At 50.2% G+C, this 19,830-nt stretch overlaps 1 protein-coding gene across 1 annotated transcript; it reads right to left on the reverse strand.

Annotated features, from left to right (window-relative positions):
- Positions 1–537: 537 nt before the first annotated feature.
- On the reverse strand, positions 538–18,637 carry SLC39A1 (solute carrier family 39 member 1). The gene is made up of 5 exons (XM_077321368.1): positions 18,478–18,637; positions 14,133–14,260; positions 10,689–11,090; positions 7,436–7,566; positions 538–5,390 (listed from the first exon to the last, which is right to left on the reverse strand). The coding sequence occupies exons 3-5, from the start codon at positions 10,915–10,917 to the stop codon at positions 4,689–4,691; spliced, it is 1,062 nt and encodes a 353-aa protein (XP_077177483.1). The 5' UTR covers positions 10,918–11,090; positions 14,133–14,260; positions 18,478–18,637; the 3' UTR covers positions 538–4,688.
- Between the last annotated feature and the right edge of the window lie 1,193 nt (positions 18,638–19,830).

Consider the following 19,830-nt stretch of genomic DNA (forward strand, 5'->3'; position numbering starts at 1 on the left):
TGTCTCAGCCCCACCTCTCTCCCAGGGTGTCTGTTGTAAGCCTCTTTGCGGTTCCTTCGGGTAGTGAAAAGTAAGACATAAAAAATTATAAAAACCAACTCTTCTGCTTCAGTAATCACAAGGCTCTCTCAGCCCTGCCGCCCTCACAGGGTGTCCGTTGTGGGGAAAGGAAGAGAAGGCGATTGTAAACCACTTTGAGACTCCTCCGGACAGTAAAAACGGAGCATAAAAACCAACTCTTCTTCTTCAACTATGCTAAATACACATCGCCTCTGATGCCCCCTGCAGGCCGCTCTTCATATACTGCCGAATAAAGCACAGGCGAACCTTGTACATTCCAATATAGTTTGCCTAGGGCGCCCAAAAGCTTGTGTCAGACCTGGACTGGTTCCCCTCCCCAGGTAAATTGAGACTTGTGGGTCCGTATCGAAAAGGATCTGGAACCGCCGCATCACGAGACTGTGAAATCACACACAGACGGAATGAATTTCCAGGTGGCAGAGAGCCACAGGAGGCCACAAACGAACCCACGCCAAATTGCTGCGCAAGCCTTTTTATTTGGTTCATCTCGTTAATCCGCTTTTGGCACGCCACGATACGAATGGGCACAACTCCCAACTCCTGCACTTCACACAAAGAACGTTATTCTGCAGCCCAAACACCCTTTTTTAAAGCACAACGCCCTGAATAAAAACCACTGCACAGAAACAAATTTGAGCTGCAAATGGAAGTTCCACGCAGGCCCCTGCGGAATGCCAGAGTTGTGCAAAGTAGCTCTGAATCCGTCTCATCACACTGAAGATCAACTCAGTTGTTGTGGTGGACCCCGGAGTTTTTTGAAGGGTCTTTTGAAAGAAGCGGGGAGTTTAGACCCAGTGTGGCCGTCGTGGTTAAGAGCGGCGGCCTGGAATCTGGAGAGCCAGATTCGATTCCCCACTCCTCCTCCACGTTCAGCCAGCTTGGGAGACCTTGGGTCAGTCACGGTTCTCTTAGAGCTGTTCTCAGAGAGCAGTTCTGTCAGAGCTCTCTCAGCCCCACCTGCCTCGCGGGGTGTCTGCTGTGCGGAGAGGAAGGGAAAGGCGTTTGTAAACCGCTTGGGGACTCCTTGGGTTGGTAAATGGAAGGATACCAAAAATAGCTTTTCTTCTACTCGCCCTCCCCTCTTCTGGCAAGTGCAGAACCTGTTTGAAACCCCCAGCAAGAATCCAGGGAGGAGGGGGAGGCCCACAGACCAGAAGAGTCAATTGCTAAAATGAACTTATTCTTATGGGATACAGGCAGACACAGTGGGAACGTAACAGGCCAAGAGGAGCTCTACTCGAGCGCTGGAAGATGGTTCTTTGACGATTATCCGCTTAGAAGACAATATCGAGTTTATTGAGTAACAATAACGCTAATAAAAGCTGCCCTACAGTCATGCCTGGATAAGAAATGCAGTTCTAGCAACTCTCCCAATAAAAGCTATTCCCAAGGTATACAAATATTAATATTCCCTTGTACGGCAAATGTCAACAGCAAAATACCACCCCCCAAAAAACAACCCCCCCCCCCACATACAAAAAAGAAAACAGATTAAAGAAAAAAATGCAGGTAGACGTAGATTCAAACAACTCAAAATGCAAGGAAAATGCCCAGCATGAAAACGGGGGGTGATCTCAGTTTTCAGTGAAAAAAATATTGTAGTTTAGGCCGAGGAAGGCCTATTCCTTGTCTAAAAATAGGGTATAACGGCTTTATCAGGAGCTGATTTCCCCAAGCCAGGGTAACTCTGAAGTTTTGGAATATCTACTGTTGAAATCAAGGCAAGCTTAAACCAAAGGAAATTCAGGCACACACCAGAAACTGCTGGTTAACCATTCGTCATGAGGGCTGGAAATGCTAAAGGCTCTAGAGATGGCATATTGGCAGCCGGACCAACCCCGCAGGGTTGTTGTGACAATAAAATGGTGGAGGGAACAGTTTACACTGTTGTGTGTTCCTTGAAGGAAGGATCATAGGATAAATCCATGATCCTATGCTCTGGGATAAAGGTGCTGCAAACGAATATTTGAACTGTGGCTAAGGGTTGGCTGCAAGCTAGGATGTAAAACCGTGGTTTAGCTTGCAATCCATGGTTTGCTGTGTTCGATGTCAATGCTTTGCCAAACCACCATCAAGCAGATTACTCTGCATCCTGCTGCTTTGCTTGCAAGAAAACAGGCAGGCTCATAGACTCTCCAGCGGGAAAGATTCAGGCAGTGAAAACCATGGACTTTAACCAGGGTTAGCACAGCAAATCACAGAACGAAGACAGTGAAAACCACGGCATAGCTTGAAATCTTAACCAGGGTTAGCATGGCAAACCACAGAACGAAGCCACACACAGTCAAAACCACGGCACAGCTTGAAATCTTAACCAGAGTTAGCATGACAAGCCATGGTTAGTGTCAACCTAGGCTGAAGACAACAAAGGGCTCTGCAATTGACACAGGTCTACACCCCTTTCCAGCCAGAACACAGCTGAAATTGCCACTTGATCCAATGAGTGGTTGGAAGCTCAACATTTAACCACGGTTTGCTGCAATAACCATGGAAAACACTCAGTGCTCTAACCCACGACTTCAAGCATGCAAGGCCTTCCGTTTGAGTGTAGATATGCCTGGCGTCTTTAACCGTAGTTAGTACCAACCACGGTTACATTTCATTTGACCAACAAATGGCTTGTGAGATCAGGTTTCTGATTCTACCCCAAGTATTAATGCAGGGATCACCCATGGACACCACACAGTGCATGTTACCATTTTTCCTGGTGCCTAATAAGTGTTTTATAAAAGTGGGCGGGGAATGGGTGGCCCTTTTGCACAACGAAGCTTCTGATTCACCACTGGAAATCTGATGGGGTGTGCAATCTTTGCTTTGACAGCAGTGGCCACCACAGCATAAGAATCGTCCTGGTGTAACGGCAAATAATCTTCAGAGGTTCCTTTGTGGCTGGCTCCGCCTCCTCTGGCATCCATTTTGTGGCTGCGGCCGCTATGTCAGAATTCCAAAGGTCCCCTCCCCCGGCTCAGAAATATTGGGAACCTCTGTGCTGGTGTGTTAACCCTGCTCAAAATTACTTCTGTTCGGAATGACAGAGCTCCATATTAACGAAAAAAATATTAAAAATCAGATGCATTTTCTCCAGCACAGCTTCAAAGAACAAAGGAGTGATTTTCTCTGTGTTGTCAATAACAGAATCTTCACAAGCCACAGGTGTTACCAATTCACAGTGTGCGAAATTGGGTTTTCTGAGGCATGAAATTCTGTTGGTTTAGAAGCCATCGTGGGTCATGAGAGCACACGCAATCTGGAACGTCACAGAAACTTGAGTAAAGCCGGATCAGGGCCCAGAGAGAGAGAGAGAGCACTTTGGCACGTAATACTGAAAGGGGCAGAGGCCTTCCCCACGGATGTCTAACCACTAAGCTGGTGGAAGATCCCTGACCCGGAAATACTTCTAACCAGAGAGTCTTTAGAAAAGGGTTTCGCTCATTTCACCACTCTCACACTTTAAGGATTCTGAACGCTTTAAAAAACAGAAATATTCAAGGCACCCACGAGGTTAAGGCAAAGAACTGGAGACAGACGTGGGAACAGCTCCAAAGTTTTGGCACTAGCAAATCGCGTCTTGAAGCTGGGGAAAAACCCTTCGAATTTCCCCTTTCCTCCTCACACAAGAAAAACCCCTGAGGGGGAAAACCGACACACACACACAACGAGGTCCCAAAATGTCCTGAGAGCCAGCTTGGGGTAGTGGTTAAGAGCCGTGGCCTCTAATCTGGCCCCGTCCCCACTCCTCCTCTGCCTACAGCCAGCTGGGTGACCTTGGGCCAACCCCAGTTCTCTCAGAGCTCTCTCAGCCTCACCTTGCCTCACAGGGTGTCTGTTGTGGGGAGAGAAAGGGAAGGCGATTAACAGCTGCTTGGAGACTCCTTCAGGGAGCAGCAAGTGGGATACATAAAACCAGCTCTTTTCTCACGTTCCAAATCTGAACCTTGGGTAAAATCAGGCAGAATACTACACGCACCAGCTTTGTCAAGTTGTGAGATCACATGGCACGGTCAATTCAGAGATCAACTAGACTTTTGAAATGAGGGACTTGTTGGCACTATTCAACAGCAGATCTAAAACGTTCACGTCCGGTTGTTTTGAGGATAACTGTTTCTACGCAGCCTCCCAAGGGAAGCAAAGGAAAAGTTCACTCCAAGTTTTTGCTCCTGGTTAAGTAGTTTAGGGATTCTCGGGGGAAACAGCAACCAAGCCAGCGCCGTGCAGTGGTTAAGAGCAGAGGCTCCTAATCTGGAGAGCACAGTTTAATTCCCCACTCCTCCAGCTCGGGTGAAATGTGGGCCAGTCACAGTCCTGTTAGAACTGTTCCCACAGAGCAGTTCTCCCAGAGCTCTCTCAGCACCACCTCCCTCACAGGGAGTCTGTTGTGGGGGAAGAGAGGGTAGAGGCAATCGTAGGCTGCTTTGAGACTCCTTCGGGGAGAGAAAAGCCGGGTCTAAGAGCCAACTCCTCTTCTTCAAGGAGGCAGGGGAACCCTTGGAAGGACTGAATCCCCACCAGAGAGGAAAAACTGGAACGGCGAGTGGTTTATGCTTCTAGTCCATTCTGCTCTGTTTCCCGAACAGGTGGGAACGCTCCTTCCGTCCCTGCTGCGGTCCTCAGATCTTAATAAACAGGATGCTGGTCACGAGCGCAAAGCCAGCCAGGAGGACGATGACCTTGAGGATCCGCTGCTCGGAGGAGCTGAGCTCGTGGGGAAGGATCTCCAAGAAGGTGATGTAGACGAAGGTGCCGGCCGCCAGCCCTTCCAGCACGCTGCGGGAGAGACCGTGCAGCACGGCCACGGGCGACTCCGTCAGGGCCACGCCCAGCCCGATGCCCAGGGGGGACATGATGGAGAAGAGAATCAGGCACCCCGCCACGGCCCGGACACGCAGGCGGCTCTGCAGCAGCTTGAAGCTGAGGCTGAAGGCGATGGCCCCCTTGTGGATCAGCAGGGCCAGGCAGATCTCCAGGGCCTGGGCGCTCCCTTCCTGCAGCCCCACGGCCAGCCCCTCGAAGATCGAGTGGAGGGAGAGGCCCAGCAGCAGGACGAAGCAGCGGATGGCCGAGTGGGCGTTGAAATCCACGTGGACGTGGGGGCGCTCCCGGAGAGGGCCGTCCCGGGGCAGCTGCCGGGGCAGGGGCCCGTCTGGCCAGCCCCGCTCCTGGACGGCGGCGTTCTGCGGAGGGGAGCCCAGCAGGGCTTGCGTCTCCTCCAGGGTGCCCGACGGATCCTTGTAGGCCAGGACGATCTGCTCCATGACGAGGACCAGGAAGAAGCCCATGGCCAAGATGAACTCCTGGAGGGGGAAGAGGAGCTGCAGGAAAGAAGGAAGAGGAGACTCAGGAGACGGGGACTCGGCAGAAAGTTCTCCACAAATCCTGCATTCGCAACATTTCGATCTAGGGCAGACTTTTGTCAAACTTCGGACTGTGAAGGAACCCCTGAAATATTTTTAAAGCTTCGGGGAACCCCAGGAGTGATGCCCTGCCCCCTCTGAGAAGAGGGTGCAGAAGTAAGATTCAGGAACCAGCCAGTCAATCGATCAGGGGTAGTCAACCTGTGGTCCTCCAGATGTCCAAGGACTACAATTCCCATGAGCCCCTGCCAGCAAACGCTGGCAGGGGCTCATGGGAATTGTAGTCCATGGACATCTGGAGGACCGCAGGTTGACTACCCCTGGTTTAAACAGAGCAATCTCAGAAGCTAAGCAAGATCAGCCCTGGCCACTATTTGGACGAGAGACCACCAAGGAAGCCCAGGGTTGTTATGCAGAGGCCGGCAATGGCAAAACCACCTCTGGAATGCCATTATGCAAAGAAATGTGACGCGACAGCACCACCGCAACTGCCCTTGTGTTAATTCCATTTCAGTAACTGGTTGCTCCTGGATTTCTTCCGTCGTTTCAGACAGATTGATTTTAGCAACCTGCTGCCAGCGGGATTTATTTACCTGTTCGTAGAAACCCACTTGTGCTGGGCCGCTTTTGAGGGAAACTGCTTTCTTCTGTTTTATACCCCTTCGTTGCAGTTCTGAATTGCTGTGGTATGCTGTTTACAATGGCCATAGCGCTTCTGACAATCCTGCTCCCCCTGCCTCTTTTGCTATGTGGTCTTCTGCGGACTTTTTTTTAACATACTAAGTTGAGAGCTATAGCGCCAAGCCAATATAGCCCTCCAGAGCTATAGCATTGAACCAATATAGCCCTTCAGCTATAGCGCTAAGTCAATATAGCCCTTCAGAGCTACAGCGCTAAACTAAAATAGCCCTTCAGAGCTATAGTGATAAACCAATATAGCCCTTCAGAGCACGAGCACTAAACCAATATATCCCTTCAGAGCTATAGCGCTAGAGAGCCAGTTTGGTGTAGTGGTTAGGAGTGCGGACTTCTAATCTGGCATGCCAAGTTCGATTCTGCACTCCCCCACATGCAGCCAGCTGGGTGACCTTGGGCTTGCCATGGCACTGATGAAACAGTTCTGACCGGGCAGTGATATCAGGGCTCTCTCAGCCTCACCCACCTCACATGGTGTCTGTTGTGGGGAGAGGGAAAGGAAGGCGATTGGAAGCCACTTTGAGCCTCCTTCAGGTAGGGAAAAGCGGCATATAAGAACCAACTCTTCTTCTTCTTCTTCTTCTTCTTCTTCTTCTTCTTCAGTAATCCCAGGGCTCTCTCAGCCTCACCTCCCTCACAGGGTGTCTGTTGTGGGGAGAGGAAAGGGAAGGCGACTGTAAGCCGCTTTGAGCCTCCTTCAGGTAGGGAAAAGCGGCATATAAGAACCAACTCTTCTTCTTCTAAACGAATATAGCCCTGCAGAGTTACAGCACTATAGCACTAAACGAATATAACCCTTCAGAGCTACAGTACTATAGAGTTAAACCAATATAGCCCTTCAGAGCTATAGTGCTAAACCACTATAGCACTATAGCGGCATTGGTGGCATTAAATTAATGGAGTCCAGGCATCTCAATGGTGTCACTATAGCCCTGAAATGCTATATTGGTTTAGTGCTATAGCAGTCAACATTTTTCAAAAGAAGTCCGAGGAAAATCACACCCAAGGGGGGGGGGGAGCAGCATTGATTGAGATGACCATAGCACTTCAGAGACGCCATTAACAGAAGGAAATTCACTGTATGAACCTCCCATCCCTTTACTCAAAATCAGGTCAACAACAAATAACACCTGATTTAGAATGGTAACATGAAAGTCTTCAATACTTCTAGGGTTGCATGCCATGTGGTTTTTATTCTCCCCCCTCCCCTCGGTAGAACTGGCTGGTCTCCTGTGCTGAGATGACGGCGTGTCATCCTCCCCAAAGGCCAGAAGTGCCAACTTCCCGTCGTCGTCCCCCTCTCTCACCGTGATTCCCAAATTGGCCAAGGCCTCATTGATACTGCTGAGGTAATCGGGAATCAAGTCCAGGAGACAAGTCGCCAGGAAGATCCCACCGGCAAAACAGCTCACCAGGCTGATGGCTCTCTTCCGAGTCGCTGTCAGAAGAGAAAGAAAGTGTTGAGCAGGAGAAGGCGGAGGGATTCTACCCTTGGCCAGCCACAGAGCAAAGTGTATTTATTAAAACACCTGCACCCCACCTTTCCTTTCAATAACAATAACATAGAATCATAGAGTTGGAAGGGACCTCCTGGGTCATCTAGTCCAACCCCCTGTACTATGCAGGACACTCACAACCCTATCGCTCATCCACTGTCACCTGCCACCCCCTTGAACCTTCCCAGAATCAGCCTCTCCGTCAGATGGCTCTCCAGCCTCTGTTTAGAAATCTCCAAAGATAGAGAACCCACCACCTCCCGAGGAAGCCTGTTCTACTGAGGAAGCGCTCGAACTGTCAGGAACTTCTTCCGGATGTTGAGACGGAATTTCTTTTGAATTAATTTCATCCCATTGGTTCTGGTCCGTCCCTCCGGGACAGGAGAGAACAACTCTGCACCATCCTCTACATGGCAGGCTTTTAAATACTTGACAATAACAATAAAACATTTATATTTATATCTCGCCCTTCCCGTGCTCAATACAAAGAGTAAAATTTAAAAAATAAACATTATTACAATTTTTTAATTTTCTGTAATTTGCACCCCGAACTAGAATCCCAAACGGGGGAGGTTTTTGGAAGGAGTCGATCTTCTGCGTTCCTTCTCCCTCCCTCTCCTAGCGGTGAGGCCAGCCTTCTAGCGTAGATGTTATTTCTGTCCTCCACCTTAAGCTCGGAGGTATAGCTCCATTTTACAGGCCCTGTGGAACTGGTTTAGGTGCCACAGGGCTCTGATCTCTTCTGGGAGTTCCTCCCACCAGACAGGGTCCAGGGCTGAAAAGGCCCTGGCCCAGGTTGAGGCCAACCTCACCTCTTTCAAGCCGGGGACCCTGAGCACATGTTGTCCAGAGGATCTCAGTGCTCTTGGGGAAAGGTGGCACCGCAGATATGCTGGTCTCAAACCGTTTAGGGCTTTAAAAGTTACAACCAGCACCTTGAACCTGATTTGGTCCCAAATCTGGAGTCAATGCAGCTGAACGAGCACCGATGTTATATGTGCTCCATACTGAGTCCTTCGTGGTCCCCAACCCCTGGTCCGGAAACTGGTACTGGTCCATAGATCAGTCTGTATCGGGCCGCGGCTCCTCCTCGTTCTCGGCTGCTGCCTCGGGGGCTGCCCTGCCACTCTGTCACCAGCTCCCATTTGGTGGTCTCCAGCGGTCACCATGGCTGGGGCTCCCCCTCGGCGTGGCACTGTGCAGCTGCTGCTGGCAGCGCCCCCCAGTGGGTGGCGGGAAGTCAGCGGCATCGGCCGGAAAGCAAGTGGAGCAGGGGCTCATGCGGTGGCAACATCCCTCGGCAAAAGACTACCCCCCCCTGGGCCTCAGTAAAATTGTCAAGTTGACTGGTTCCGGGTGATAAAAAGGTTGGGGACCACTGCTTCTCAGGACTCAGGCCTATGTATTTTGAACCAGTTGCAGTTTCTGGAGGAGACTCAAGGGCAGCCCTGCATAGAGCGAATTGCAGAAGTCAACTCTAGTGACCGTTGCATGGATCATGTTAGCTAGGCCCGGCTCTGAGAGGTACAGTGCAAGCTGCTTCGCCAGGCACAGAAGGAAAAATAACTTTGTGACTTCGGCCCCCTTTGTTAAGGAAATCATGCCCAATCCTTTGACGGTAGGTACCAGGGAGAATTGTACCCCATCAAATAAAGGGAGCTGCATCACCTGCCCTTCTATGCACAAGCCTGTTCAGAGGACCTCTGTCTTGGCTGGATTCTTCATGCTGCTTGTCGGTTTGCTGTAGTGGTTAGGAGTGTGGACTTCTAATCTGGCAAGCCAGATTCTGTTCTGCACTCCCCCACATGCAGCCAGCTGGGTGACCTTGGGCTAGTCACAGCACTGATAAAGCTGCTCTGACCGGGCAGTGATATCAGCGCTCTCTCAGCCTCACCCACCTCACAGGGTGTCTGTTGTGGGGAGAGGAAAGGGAAGGTGACTGTAAGCCACTTTGAGACTCCTTCGGGTAGAGAAAAGCGGCCTATAAGAACCAACTCTTCTTCTTCTTCAGTAATCTCAGGGCTCTCTCAGCCTCACCCACCTCACAGGGTGTCTGTTGTGGGGAGAGGAAAGGGAAGGCGACTGTAAGTCACTTTGAGACTCCTTCGGGTAGAGAAAAGCAGCATATAAGAACCAACTCTTCTTCTTCTTCAGTAATCTCAGGGCTCTCTCAGCCTCACCCACCTCACAGGGTGTCTGTTGTGGGGAGAGGAAAGGGAAGGTGACTATAAGCCACTTTGAGACTCCTTCGGGTAGAGAAAAGCGGCCTATAAGAACCAACTCTTCTTCTTCTTCAGTAATCTCAGGGCTCTCTCAGCCTCACCCACCTCACAGGGTGTCTGTTGTGGGGAGAGGAAAGGGAAGGCGACTGTAAGTCACTTTGAGACTCCTTCGGGTAGAGAAAAGCAGCATATAAGAACCAACTCTTCTTCTTCTTCAGTAATCTCAGGGCTCTCTCAGCCTCACCCACCTCACAGGGTGTCTGTTGTGGGGAGAGGAAAGGGAAGGCGACTGTAAGCCGCTTTGAGACTCCTTCAGGTAGAGAAAAGCGGCCTATAAGAACCAACTCTTCTTCTTCTTCAGTAATCTCAGGGCTCTCTCAGCCTTACCCACCTCACAGGGTGTCTGTTGTGGGAAGAGGAAAGGGAAGGCGACTGTAAGTCACTTTGAGACTCCTTCGGGTAGAGAAAAGCAGCATATAAGAACCAACTCTTCTTCTTCTTCAGTAATCTCAGGGCTCTCTCAGCCTCACCCACCTCACAGGGTGTCTGTTGTGGGGAGAGGAAAGGGAAGGCGACTGTAAGCCACTTTGAGACTCCTTCAGGTAGAGAAAAACAGTATATAAGAACCAACTCTTCTTCTCCTTCAGTAATCTCAGGGCTCTCTCAGCCTCACCCACCTTACAGGGTATCTGTTGTGGGGAGAGGAAAGGGAATGCAACTGTAAGCCGCTTTGAGACTCTGCATAGAGAAAAGCGGCATATAAGAACCAACTCTTCTTCTTCTTCTTCTTCTTAAAATACCAGGCCCTGTTAAGGAGGAGCGAGCGGCTGATCTCGGCTTACCTGACGAGCTGGTTGCACTCCCGGGACGCCGGAAGACCCACAGAGGCAGGAAGCCGCACACGAGGGTCACCAACAGCAGCAGCACCAGCGAACCCAGCTTCACCTCCAAGCCAACCGGGGAGCGGACCGCTGCAAGCCGAGTATACGGCTGCCAAACCAGCAGCTCGGGCTCCGGTCCCCCTTGCTCAGCCATCGCTCCAGAGAGAGGTTTCGAACCCAGCTCCTCCATGATTCCGAGAGGCTTGCTCTCTGCTTCTTATCCGCCCGCCCTCTTCCTCTTCTCCACGGCACAGCCGACCGGAGGGCACCTTCAAGCGGCACGCACCATCGCCGTCTACTTTGTTTCCAAATTTGTTTCGGCGAGACAAGAGACCAAGAGACCAAGATCCGGCCAAATTCACCCTGTGGAAGGAAGCAGGGCAAAAAGGAGGTAGGAACCAAAGTGAGCAGGGGAAAGGAGGGAAGATATTCTGAGGTGCACCAGTTGGCACAGATGGAACCATGCACAGCTGTCATTTAGAGTAGGGGTAGTCAACCTGTGGTCCTCCAGATGTCCATGGACTACAATTTCCACGAGCCCCTGCCAGCAAACGCTGGCAGGGGCTCATGGGAATTGTAGTCCATGGACATCTGGAGGACCACAGGTTGACTACCGCTGATTTAGAGGAACCGTCCCAATAAGTTGTACCAGAATACATTGTTGGTTTGTTTCTCTGGTCAACTTCCTGCAGCCTCTACTGCCCATAACTCTGGCTCCTCCTCTTCCTGTCATGTGACCCTGGCCACAGGCCAGGGATGGGGGTGTAGGGTTGCCAGTTCCAGGTTGAGGAACTCCTGGAGATTTGGGGGTAGAGCCTGGGGAAGACAGAGACCTCATTGGGGTACAAAACCCCGGAGCCTACCCTCCCAAGCAGCCATGTTATCGGGCACAACTGAATCTTGTTGTCTGGAGATAAGCTGTCATTCTAGGAGATCCCCCGATCCCCACCCTGAGGCTCCAGGAGAAATTCACTGGACCAATAAGTAGTTGAAATAGAAGGAAAAAAGATCCAAACTATTCGCTGTACAATAAAGAGTCCAATAGCAGAAATGTTATCTTTTTCTCTTTTTATTCTTATGTGAAGGTGAACCCAAATATATATCGGGATGTCAAAGCGAGGTCCCGGGTATCAAACTCGCTTTCAAATTGGGAATCCCATCATGGTAGTGGTTTGCCACCAGTAATCTCCCAGGAGGTGATGAGCCGAGAGATAAAGTGATATTAATAGGAATATGAGGAAAAGCTTAAATCAGGTTATTGGGAGGCTTTTGAAATTTACAAAGACACTAAAGGAATTCGTTTGAAGGACATCACTGATGAAGAATTTGCAAGCAAGGGTTTGATACCTGGGACCTCACTTCCAATATATATTTGGGTTCACCTTTATGTAAGAAGAAGAAGAGTTGATTCTTCTATGCCGTTTTTCTCTACCCGAAGGAGTCTCAAAGAGGCTTACAGTCGCCTTCCCTTTCCTCTCCCCATAACAGACACCCTTTGATGTGGGTAAGGCTGAGAGAGCCCTGATATTCCTGCTCGGTCAGAACAGCTTTATCAGTGCCATGGTGAGCCCAAGGTCACCCAGCTGGCTGCATGTGGAGGAGCAGGGAATCAAACCAGGCTCGCCAGATTAGAAGTCCGCACTCCTCCTAACCACTACACCAAGCTTACTCTTGGTGGAAAAAAAAAGAGAAAGACATTATGTTCCCCCACCTGGAGGCTGGTCTCATGCAATCCAGCAGCACTAATACAAAGAGGCCCATTATGTTCTAGGCAGGATAATCACTGTTCCTTCGTATTGTAATTGCTACCAAATATAGGTAAAAGATGTGTCCATCCAAGGGCAATGTCCATGCGAACGGTTTTGGAAGGGATGTTCTGATGTCACATCAGAGTGAGAGTTCTACTGACCTATCAGAGCAGAATCCAAACCAGGGATCTGCTATCTAGAATCATAGAATCACAGAATTATAGAGTTGGAAGGGGCCACACAGGCCATCTGAGGCTCCCCCCCATCCCAAATCCCGCCATTCCCAGCTCCATCACCAAAATCCCCAGGGACTTCCCAACCCAGAGCTAGCAACCCTAATTCTTTAGCATGCCCCTTCCCTATAGGAAGTCCCAACTGAGAGCTACCCTCAAAAACACAGTTTCCGCTTTAGACATTCGCTTTGGCCCAATCCAGAGATGGGCCACCTCTGCAAATGCCCTGTTGATTTTTAGAAAGATCTTACCTTGTAGCCTCCTTATCTTATTCTATCCCCTGCAGGGGAAACAGGACGTTCTAGGATAAACAGATTTCTGCTCCCCTCCCGTTGGCACGAGAAAACACTCTTTTTTATGTGCCAAAATGTGTTGCAAACTTTATGCTCTTATCTGAACTTGGTCAACAGACTCTAGAAACCAGAGCCTGACTACGTACTTTCAAATACTGGTTAAAAATCCACTTCCCTCCTCCTCCTTTGTCTTTACCTTCTAATTTATTAGGAGATCCCTACTTATTAAGGGCTTAAATGAAATAATTTCCCACAAACTCCGTTGCTTAAGATTAGATCTACTAGCTCTAGTCAGTTATGATGAGTGTACAGTCCTAAAGTTGATTACAAAAAGATCAGAAGACCAGGAAATTGAAATGATTGGCACATCAACTTATAGGATCTGTTCACCTGGTCACTGGGACATCCCCTGGTCCTACAAATCAATGCCCTTATACCTACAAGTTTTAGATGATAAGCCCCCAAAAAGGGCTTTTCTCCTTGCACGTTTAAATATTTGTCCTTCAAATTCCCCGAAATGAGAGAAGTTGCCAGATGTTCCGGACACACTCCCCCCCCCCCCATTATTCAACTGCCCCAAATTTCAGATGTACCATCACTATCTGGGTTTTTTGATGGGAAACCTGAAGCCTTCACGGATAGTGGACATTGCAAAAATCCTGTCGATCTTAAGGACCAATCTCTGATGCAGATTGGCTGCGTGACATAAGACACTTTCATTATAATCTATGTCTTCGCCTGGAATTTTATTTCTCATTTCTTTATGTATTTCTTGTCATATGCCAATGAAGGTATCTGAATCTGATAAATCACTCCTTCAGCCTGCCCCTTCTCAGAGCAGCTTCCAGATGAACAAAACCCTGACCCGGATCGCAGGAGCTATTTTGGAACGAATGTCACCAGCAAATGAGTCACCAACCAGGCGCCAGGAAGGCTGCCTTGCCCCTCCCTCCATTCCTACTTGGGAGGGGACCCACGAACCCTCCCGGCAAATTTACAAACACAAGCGCTGCCCCCCTTCCCCAGGGCCCAAATAACGGGTTTAAGCTTCCACATTCTCCTTGGGAGGCAGCCCAACAGAATTCAGGGTTACTTGTCAGCAGAGATTCTTTGGATTGGGCTGAGTCTTACCTCCAAGGTGTGGGGCAGCGTTCCAGGGGTGGGGCGAGGCCCTCTGAAAGATGGCTCTGCAGCCGGCTGGGATGCACCCGAAAGCAGGTTGATCTCCGTGGGCCAGCTGCACAGAGCCCCCGTCGCAGCTGTGAAGAGGAAGTGGAAATGAGAGCCATTTAAAAAAAGACAGGCCTGTAATTTCCCGACAAAGCTCCCATCCCCTGTGTGGCTATTCTCACACACAGCTCAGCGTCACAAGCCCAAGGAGGAGGGGGCAGGATTTAAATTGGCCCTGCGCCTATTTACTCCCGCTCCGTAACGCAACTGAGCTGCACACTTATGCAAACTGTTCCTTGCACAGAAGGAAAACTATGCTTAAGTCCACCCAAGGCAGGGGGAAATCATAGAATCCTCGAGCTAGAAGGGCCATGCAGGCCATCTAGTCCCACCCCCTGCTCAATGTAGGATCAGCCTCAAGTATCCAGGATAAGGATCTGTCCAGCCACTACCTGAAGACTGCCAGTGAGGGGGAGCCCACCACCTCCTTAGGCGGCCCATTCCACAGCTGAACTAGACTCCCAGAATCCTAGAGTGGGAAGGGGCCATCCAGGCCATCTAGTCCCACCCTCTGCTCAGTGCAGGATCAGCCTCAAGTATCCAGGATAAGGATCCGTCTAGCCATTGCTTGAAGACCACCAGTGAAGGAAAGCTCACCACCTCCTAAGGCAGCCCATTCCACTGCTGAACTACTCAGACTCTGAAAAATTGAGTACGAGGGGGGGGGGGAAACTACAAGAAAATGCACACAAGAAAAATGGGCACACAGAAATCTAGTACACAAGCTTCTTAGGCGGTTGATTCAACTTCTGAACTACTCAGACTGTGAAAAACTGAGCACGGGGGGGGGGGGGACAAAAGAAAACTGATACAAGAAAAAAGTGCGTGCAGAAAATTGCTCACACATAAAAATGCCCACGTGGAAAAATGTCCAGATCAGACATACACGTTATAAAGCAAAACGGTTATTTATAAACAAACGTTAGTCAGAAGGAAAAACAATCGTAGAAACTCAAAAATACGTGCATAAATAAATATAAACAGAAAATAAAAATAAACAGATGATCCAAATGTATTCAGAAAGAAAAGCAGTAATGCTTGAAATAAAAAAATAATATAAACAAAATAAAGGTATGTTATTTAATTATATGATTTATTATTTTACAGTGATTCTGAGAATCGTAGAATCATAGAGTTGGATGGGACCTCAAAGAAGCTAGCTTGGTGTAGTGGTTGAACACAGCAGCTTCTAACTGGTGAGCCCAGTTTGATTTCGTGCTCCTCCACATGCAGCCGGCTGGGTGACCTTGGGCTAGTCACGGCCCTGATAGTGCTGTTCTGACCGAGGATTCCTATCAGAGCTCTCTCAGCCACACCTCCCTCACACGGTGTCTGTTGTGGGGAGAGGAAAGGGAAGGTGACTGTAAGCTCTTTTGAGACTCCTTTGAGCAGTGAAAGCTGGGCTATAAAAACCAACTCTTTGAATCATAGCATTGCAAGGGACCTCCAGGGTCATCTAGTCCAACCCTCTCCACAATGCAGGAATTTACAACTACCTGCCCACCCACAGTGACCCCAAATTTCATGTCCCAGTGATCCCCTCACCAAAGATCTCCAGAATCCAGCCCGGCCTGGAGGGAATTCACCTACCATCCCATAGTGGCAATCAGTAATGCCCTGGGCATGCAAGAGACAAACAATGGCCCATCCCTTCCTGCCCACCCAGTTACAATCTGCCTGAGTTCACAGAATCAGCATTTCTGTCAGATGACTCTCTAGCCCAGGGGTTAGAGAGCATTCGCTGGCAGGGGGCTCCTGGGAATTGTAGTCCATGGACATCTGGAGGGCCGCAGTTTGACTACCCCTGCTCTAGCCTCTGGTTAAAAACCTCCAACGAAGGAGAACCCACCACCTCCCGAGGAAGCCTGTTCCACTGAGGAACCGCTCTGTCAGGTCCATCAACGAGAAACCACACACTGGGGTGACCACAGTTGAAATGGGCCTTCAGAGCGTTGTGAATTCCCTCTCCGTGGTTTGTCGTTTTTGCCCACCGTTCCGGAGCTCCATCACAATGATTCCATTTTCTTAGGGGAAACTGAGACCATTTCCGCACGGAGGCAGAAAACGCACATTGCCTCCTGCTTGGAAAAGCATGACGGTAAACAGCACATTTCTCCCCCCCCCCGCTCCTTGGGTTGTCAATCAACAAAAGCCACCAATCCCTTCTCAGTGGTCGTTTTGGGGACTCAAGCGTCCCACCCTAGTCCAGAAAATATTTTTTTTTAAGGAAACTTCTTCGTTGCTACAGGGATCTGCTGCAACAATAAAACATCCTCCTAGATTTCCCTTACGGATTCTTTTTTTTGGTGGTCTCAATTCATGTTTCAGTACCTGTCTTCTACCCAGCGACGCCAGCAGATTGGCTGAGCGCACCCCAAGTTACCTTAAGAACCTTCCATGCAGCTCACCCTTTGTTCTTGGAGAGGGGTCATTTCGGGTGTCTGTGGAAACGGAGGATCACAGGGTGATGGCCATGCTGGCTCAGGTGAGCACCATCATCAACCTGATCTCTGCCACCCTCGTGACCATCGGGCAGAAGACCACACATGACCTCCGTAGAAGGCACCAAGGGTCAGTGCACTGGCCCTTCTTCAAGGGTCCCCAGCACTGCCCCTGCATCCAGACTCCCCTAAGGGCAAGGTGGGCACCAGTGGTACACACTCACTCCAGTGCGCTTTCCGAAACCCATGCGGGTGGAGAAGAGAAGCACCGAAACTTCGTCCAGTCTGCATGGAGCGATGATCAGTGGATCTCGAATTTCAGGTTGACCTGAGAGACCTTCAAGGAGCTGGTCTCTGTGCCCCAAGGCTACAGTGTCAGAGCAACAACCTGCGCCAGCTCATCCTGGTGGAGAAGAGGGTGGCCACGACTCCCTGGTACATGGCAAGCAGCATCTCGTGCGGACTGTTCAAGCTCCAACCCCTGGGGAACGCATGACCCCCAGAACAAAGTGACTGGGGGGTGGGCAGGGAGTTGTGCGATTCCTGCATTCTGCAGGGGGTTGGACTAGATGACCGTGGAGGTCCCTTCTAAGTCTAGGATTCTATGATTCTAGTCACAGTCCTGTTAGAGCAGTTCTCTCAGACCCACCTCTCTCACAGGGTGTCTGTTGTGGGGAGAGGAAAGGGAAGGCGATTGGAAGCCGCTTTGAGACTCCTTCGGGTAGAGAAAAGCAACATATAAGAACCAACTCTTCTTCTTCAGTAATCTCAGGGCTCTCTCAGACCCACCTCTCTCACAGGGTGTCTGTTGTGGGGAGAGGAAAGGGAAGGCGATTGGAAGCCGCTTTGAGACTCCTCCTTGTAGAGAAAAGCGGCATATAAGAACCAACTCTTCTTCATGGGTAGGCCCGGCCGTGTAACGCTTTTTGAAAGCCATACTTCTCACTGTGGTCGCGAGTTCCATAATTGTTTACAATTATCAGTTATTATTGCACCGTTACCCAAATGTTTTCTAAGACTGTTCCATGTATTGTTCTTGTGTTATTATGTAAACCGCCCTGAGCCCCCGGGGAGGGCGGTATATAAATATAATAAATAAAAATAAATAATAAATAAAATAAGCTAAACTCGGTGTTTGCACAAAAATGGAGTTTCCTTCCATTTATACCCCACCCGCCCGGAAACATACTATTTTCACTTGAGCCATCTCAGTTCCTCTGGAAATACGGTCCGGGTCAGGCCAGCATCCCGTTTCCACGCCGGCTGAGCAGTCGGCCTTCGGAGGCCCACAAACTGGGGTACAGGTCTGCTTTCTGGTGGTCCCTTAGTGACCCCCCCCCCAATCACTTGCATCCCAATCATGGAGGGTCCGGCCTGCCTGGCGGACCTCTCTGCTCCTTCGCGTATTAAAACGCTGCCTAAATCACAAACCGACCGTACAGCTTGTGGCCGGGAGTTCCGCAAGTGAACCGGGGACGGGATTCCCCAGTCCCAGAAACCCCCCCAACGCGTCAACAGCCGGGTCTTTGGGAAGATGCCCTCAAAGCCTTGATCACTTCGGGATCTCTTTCCTGGCCTGGGCCTTTCCCCGCGGCCAGATCGGCCCTTATCTTCCCGCTAGGGGGGCCCAAAAATGTACCTAGCCCACCGCTACCCTCGGGGGAAAAAGGACACAGGGCCGGGAGTCCAGCTGCGCCGCCCAAGCGCCATGCCACGTCCCCTTTACGGAGCGTGGATCCCCAGGCCTCGAAGATCCGCAACTAGCGCACGCAAAAGAATTCCCTCCGCTTCCGAGCGAAACTGACCTGCGGGATCCGCTGCTCCGTTTCCAACTCCGGCGTCTCAACATTCGAAAGGGAAGGACATGAAAGGGGAAAGCGAGGCCGCTCAGCCAATGGGAGCCGCGCCTTCGGCCGCCGCGCCTAAGAACGTTCGAAAAGGCGGGGCCGAAAGGGCAAGACGACGAGCGGCGCACGGGCTCAGCCAATGGGAGGCCCCAGCGCCGCATCCGGAAGTCCGAACGTTCGGGAGAAAGTGGGGGGGGGGAACGGAGAACGGAGCCGCCCACTCTCTCTTTCTCGGCCAATGGGAGGTTCCTGCGGGAAGGGGGTGGCCCGGAGTGTTGATGGGCGGCGGCCTTGGCCAATAGGAGGGAAGCTGAGCTGCCCCGAGTTGTTTACAGTATAAAGCCAAGGTAAAACTACCGGCACGGGAGTCTGACTTTTAGGGGGTTCTCAACCCGCTGCGGACCGCTAGGGGTGCACTGCCTCTGCACATGGAGGTTCTGTTAAGCTGTCATGGCCAACCCTGATTTTTGTCTAAATTCCATTTTAAAGGTCTGTTCTGCACAATAATGGATAATGCACTTTCCATGCACTTTAGAACGATCTTGTTCTGTTCCGCACAGGAAAAGCCAGCTGCAAAAGCACGTTGAAAATGCATTACCCCACATGCGCATAGGAGTCTTTAGGCCAGGGGTAGTCAAACTGCGGCCCTCCAGATGTCCATGGACTACAATTCCCAGGAGCCCCTGCCAGCGAATGCCGCAGTTTGACTACCGCTGCTTTAAGCACTTTAAAAATTCCTTCAAAAAAAAAAAAGGAATTGTTTACAACTCCGGTTTGAAGGGGCTATTTATTGCATGCATTCTCTGGCTTTGACTGCATTGCTTTCTAAATTCTGTAATCTTATTTTCCCCCAATTTCTTATACAGATTCTATTTATTAAATAGTGAGAGAGACACAAACCCTTTATTACCGCGCAGGGGCACCTAACAACCAGCAACTGATAAACACACACGCAACTTAAATAGTCTCAATACAAGGGAAATGTCTGCAAAGCCTTAAAGGGGCAGTTGGCCCAATACATGACACTATTGCTTCCCTGTTTCTACCCTCTGTTCCGGGGTTCCCCAACCTTTTGAGCCCCCGGGGGCCACTTTGGAATTCAGACACCCTGGGGTGGGCACAGCCCCAAAATAGCTGCCCTGGGAGCCACACACAAATGGCAGCCAAAGCAATGCTTTTAAAAATCCATGCTCATAAAATCCCCAGTGATCAATTAGAAAACTTGCTGAGCAAAATCCCCATCTGGTCCTGTCGGCTTTCTAAAACAGTTGGTGGATGCCCAGTCACTTCCTTTTTGCTCATACCCAGTAT

This window comes from Paroedura picta, chromosome 1, assembly GCF_049243985.1.
Source record: "Paroedura picta isolate Pp20150507F chromosome 1, Ppicta_v3.0, whole genome shotgun sequence".
In the NCBI taxonomy this organism is placed as follows: domain Eukaryota; kingdom Metazoa; phylum Chordata; class Lepidosauria; order Squamata; family Gekkonidae; genus Paroedura; species Paroedura picta.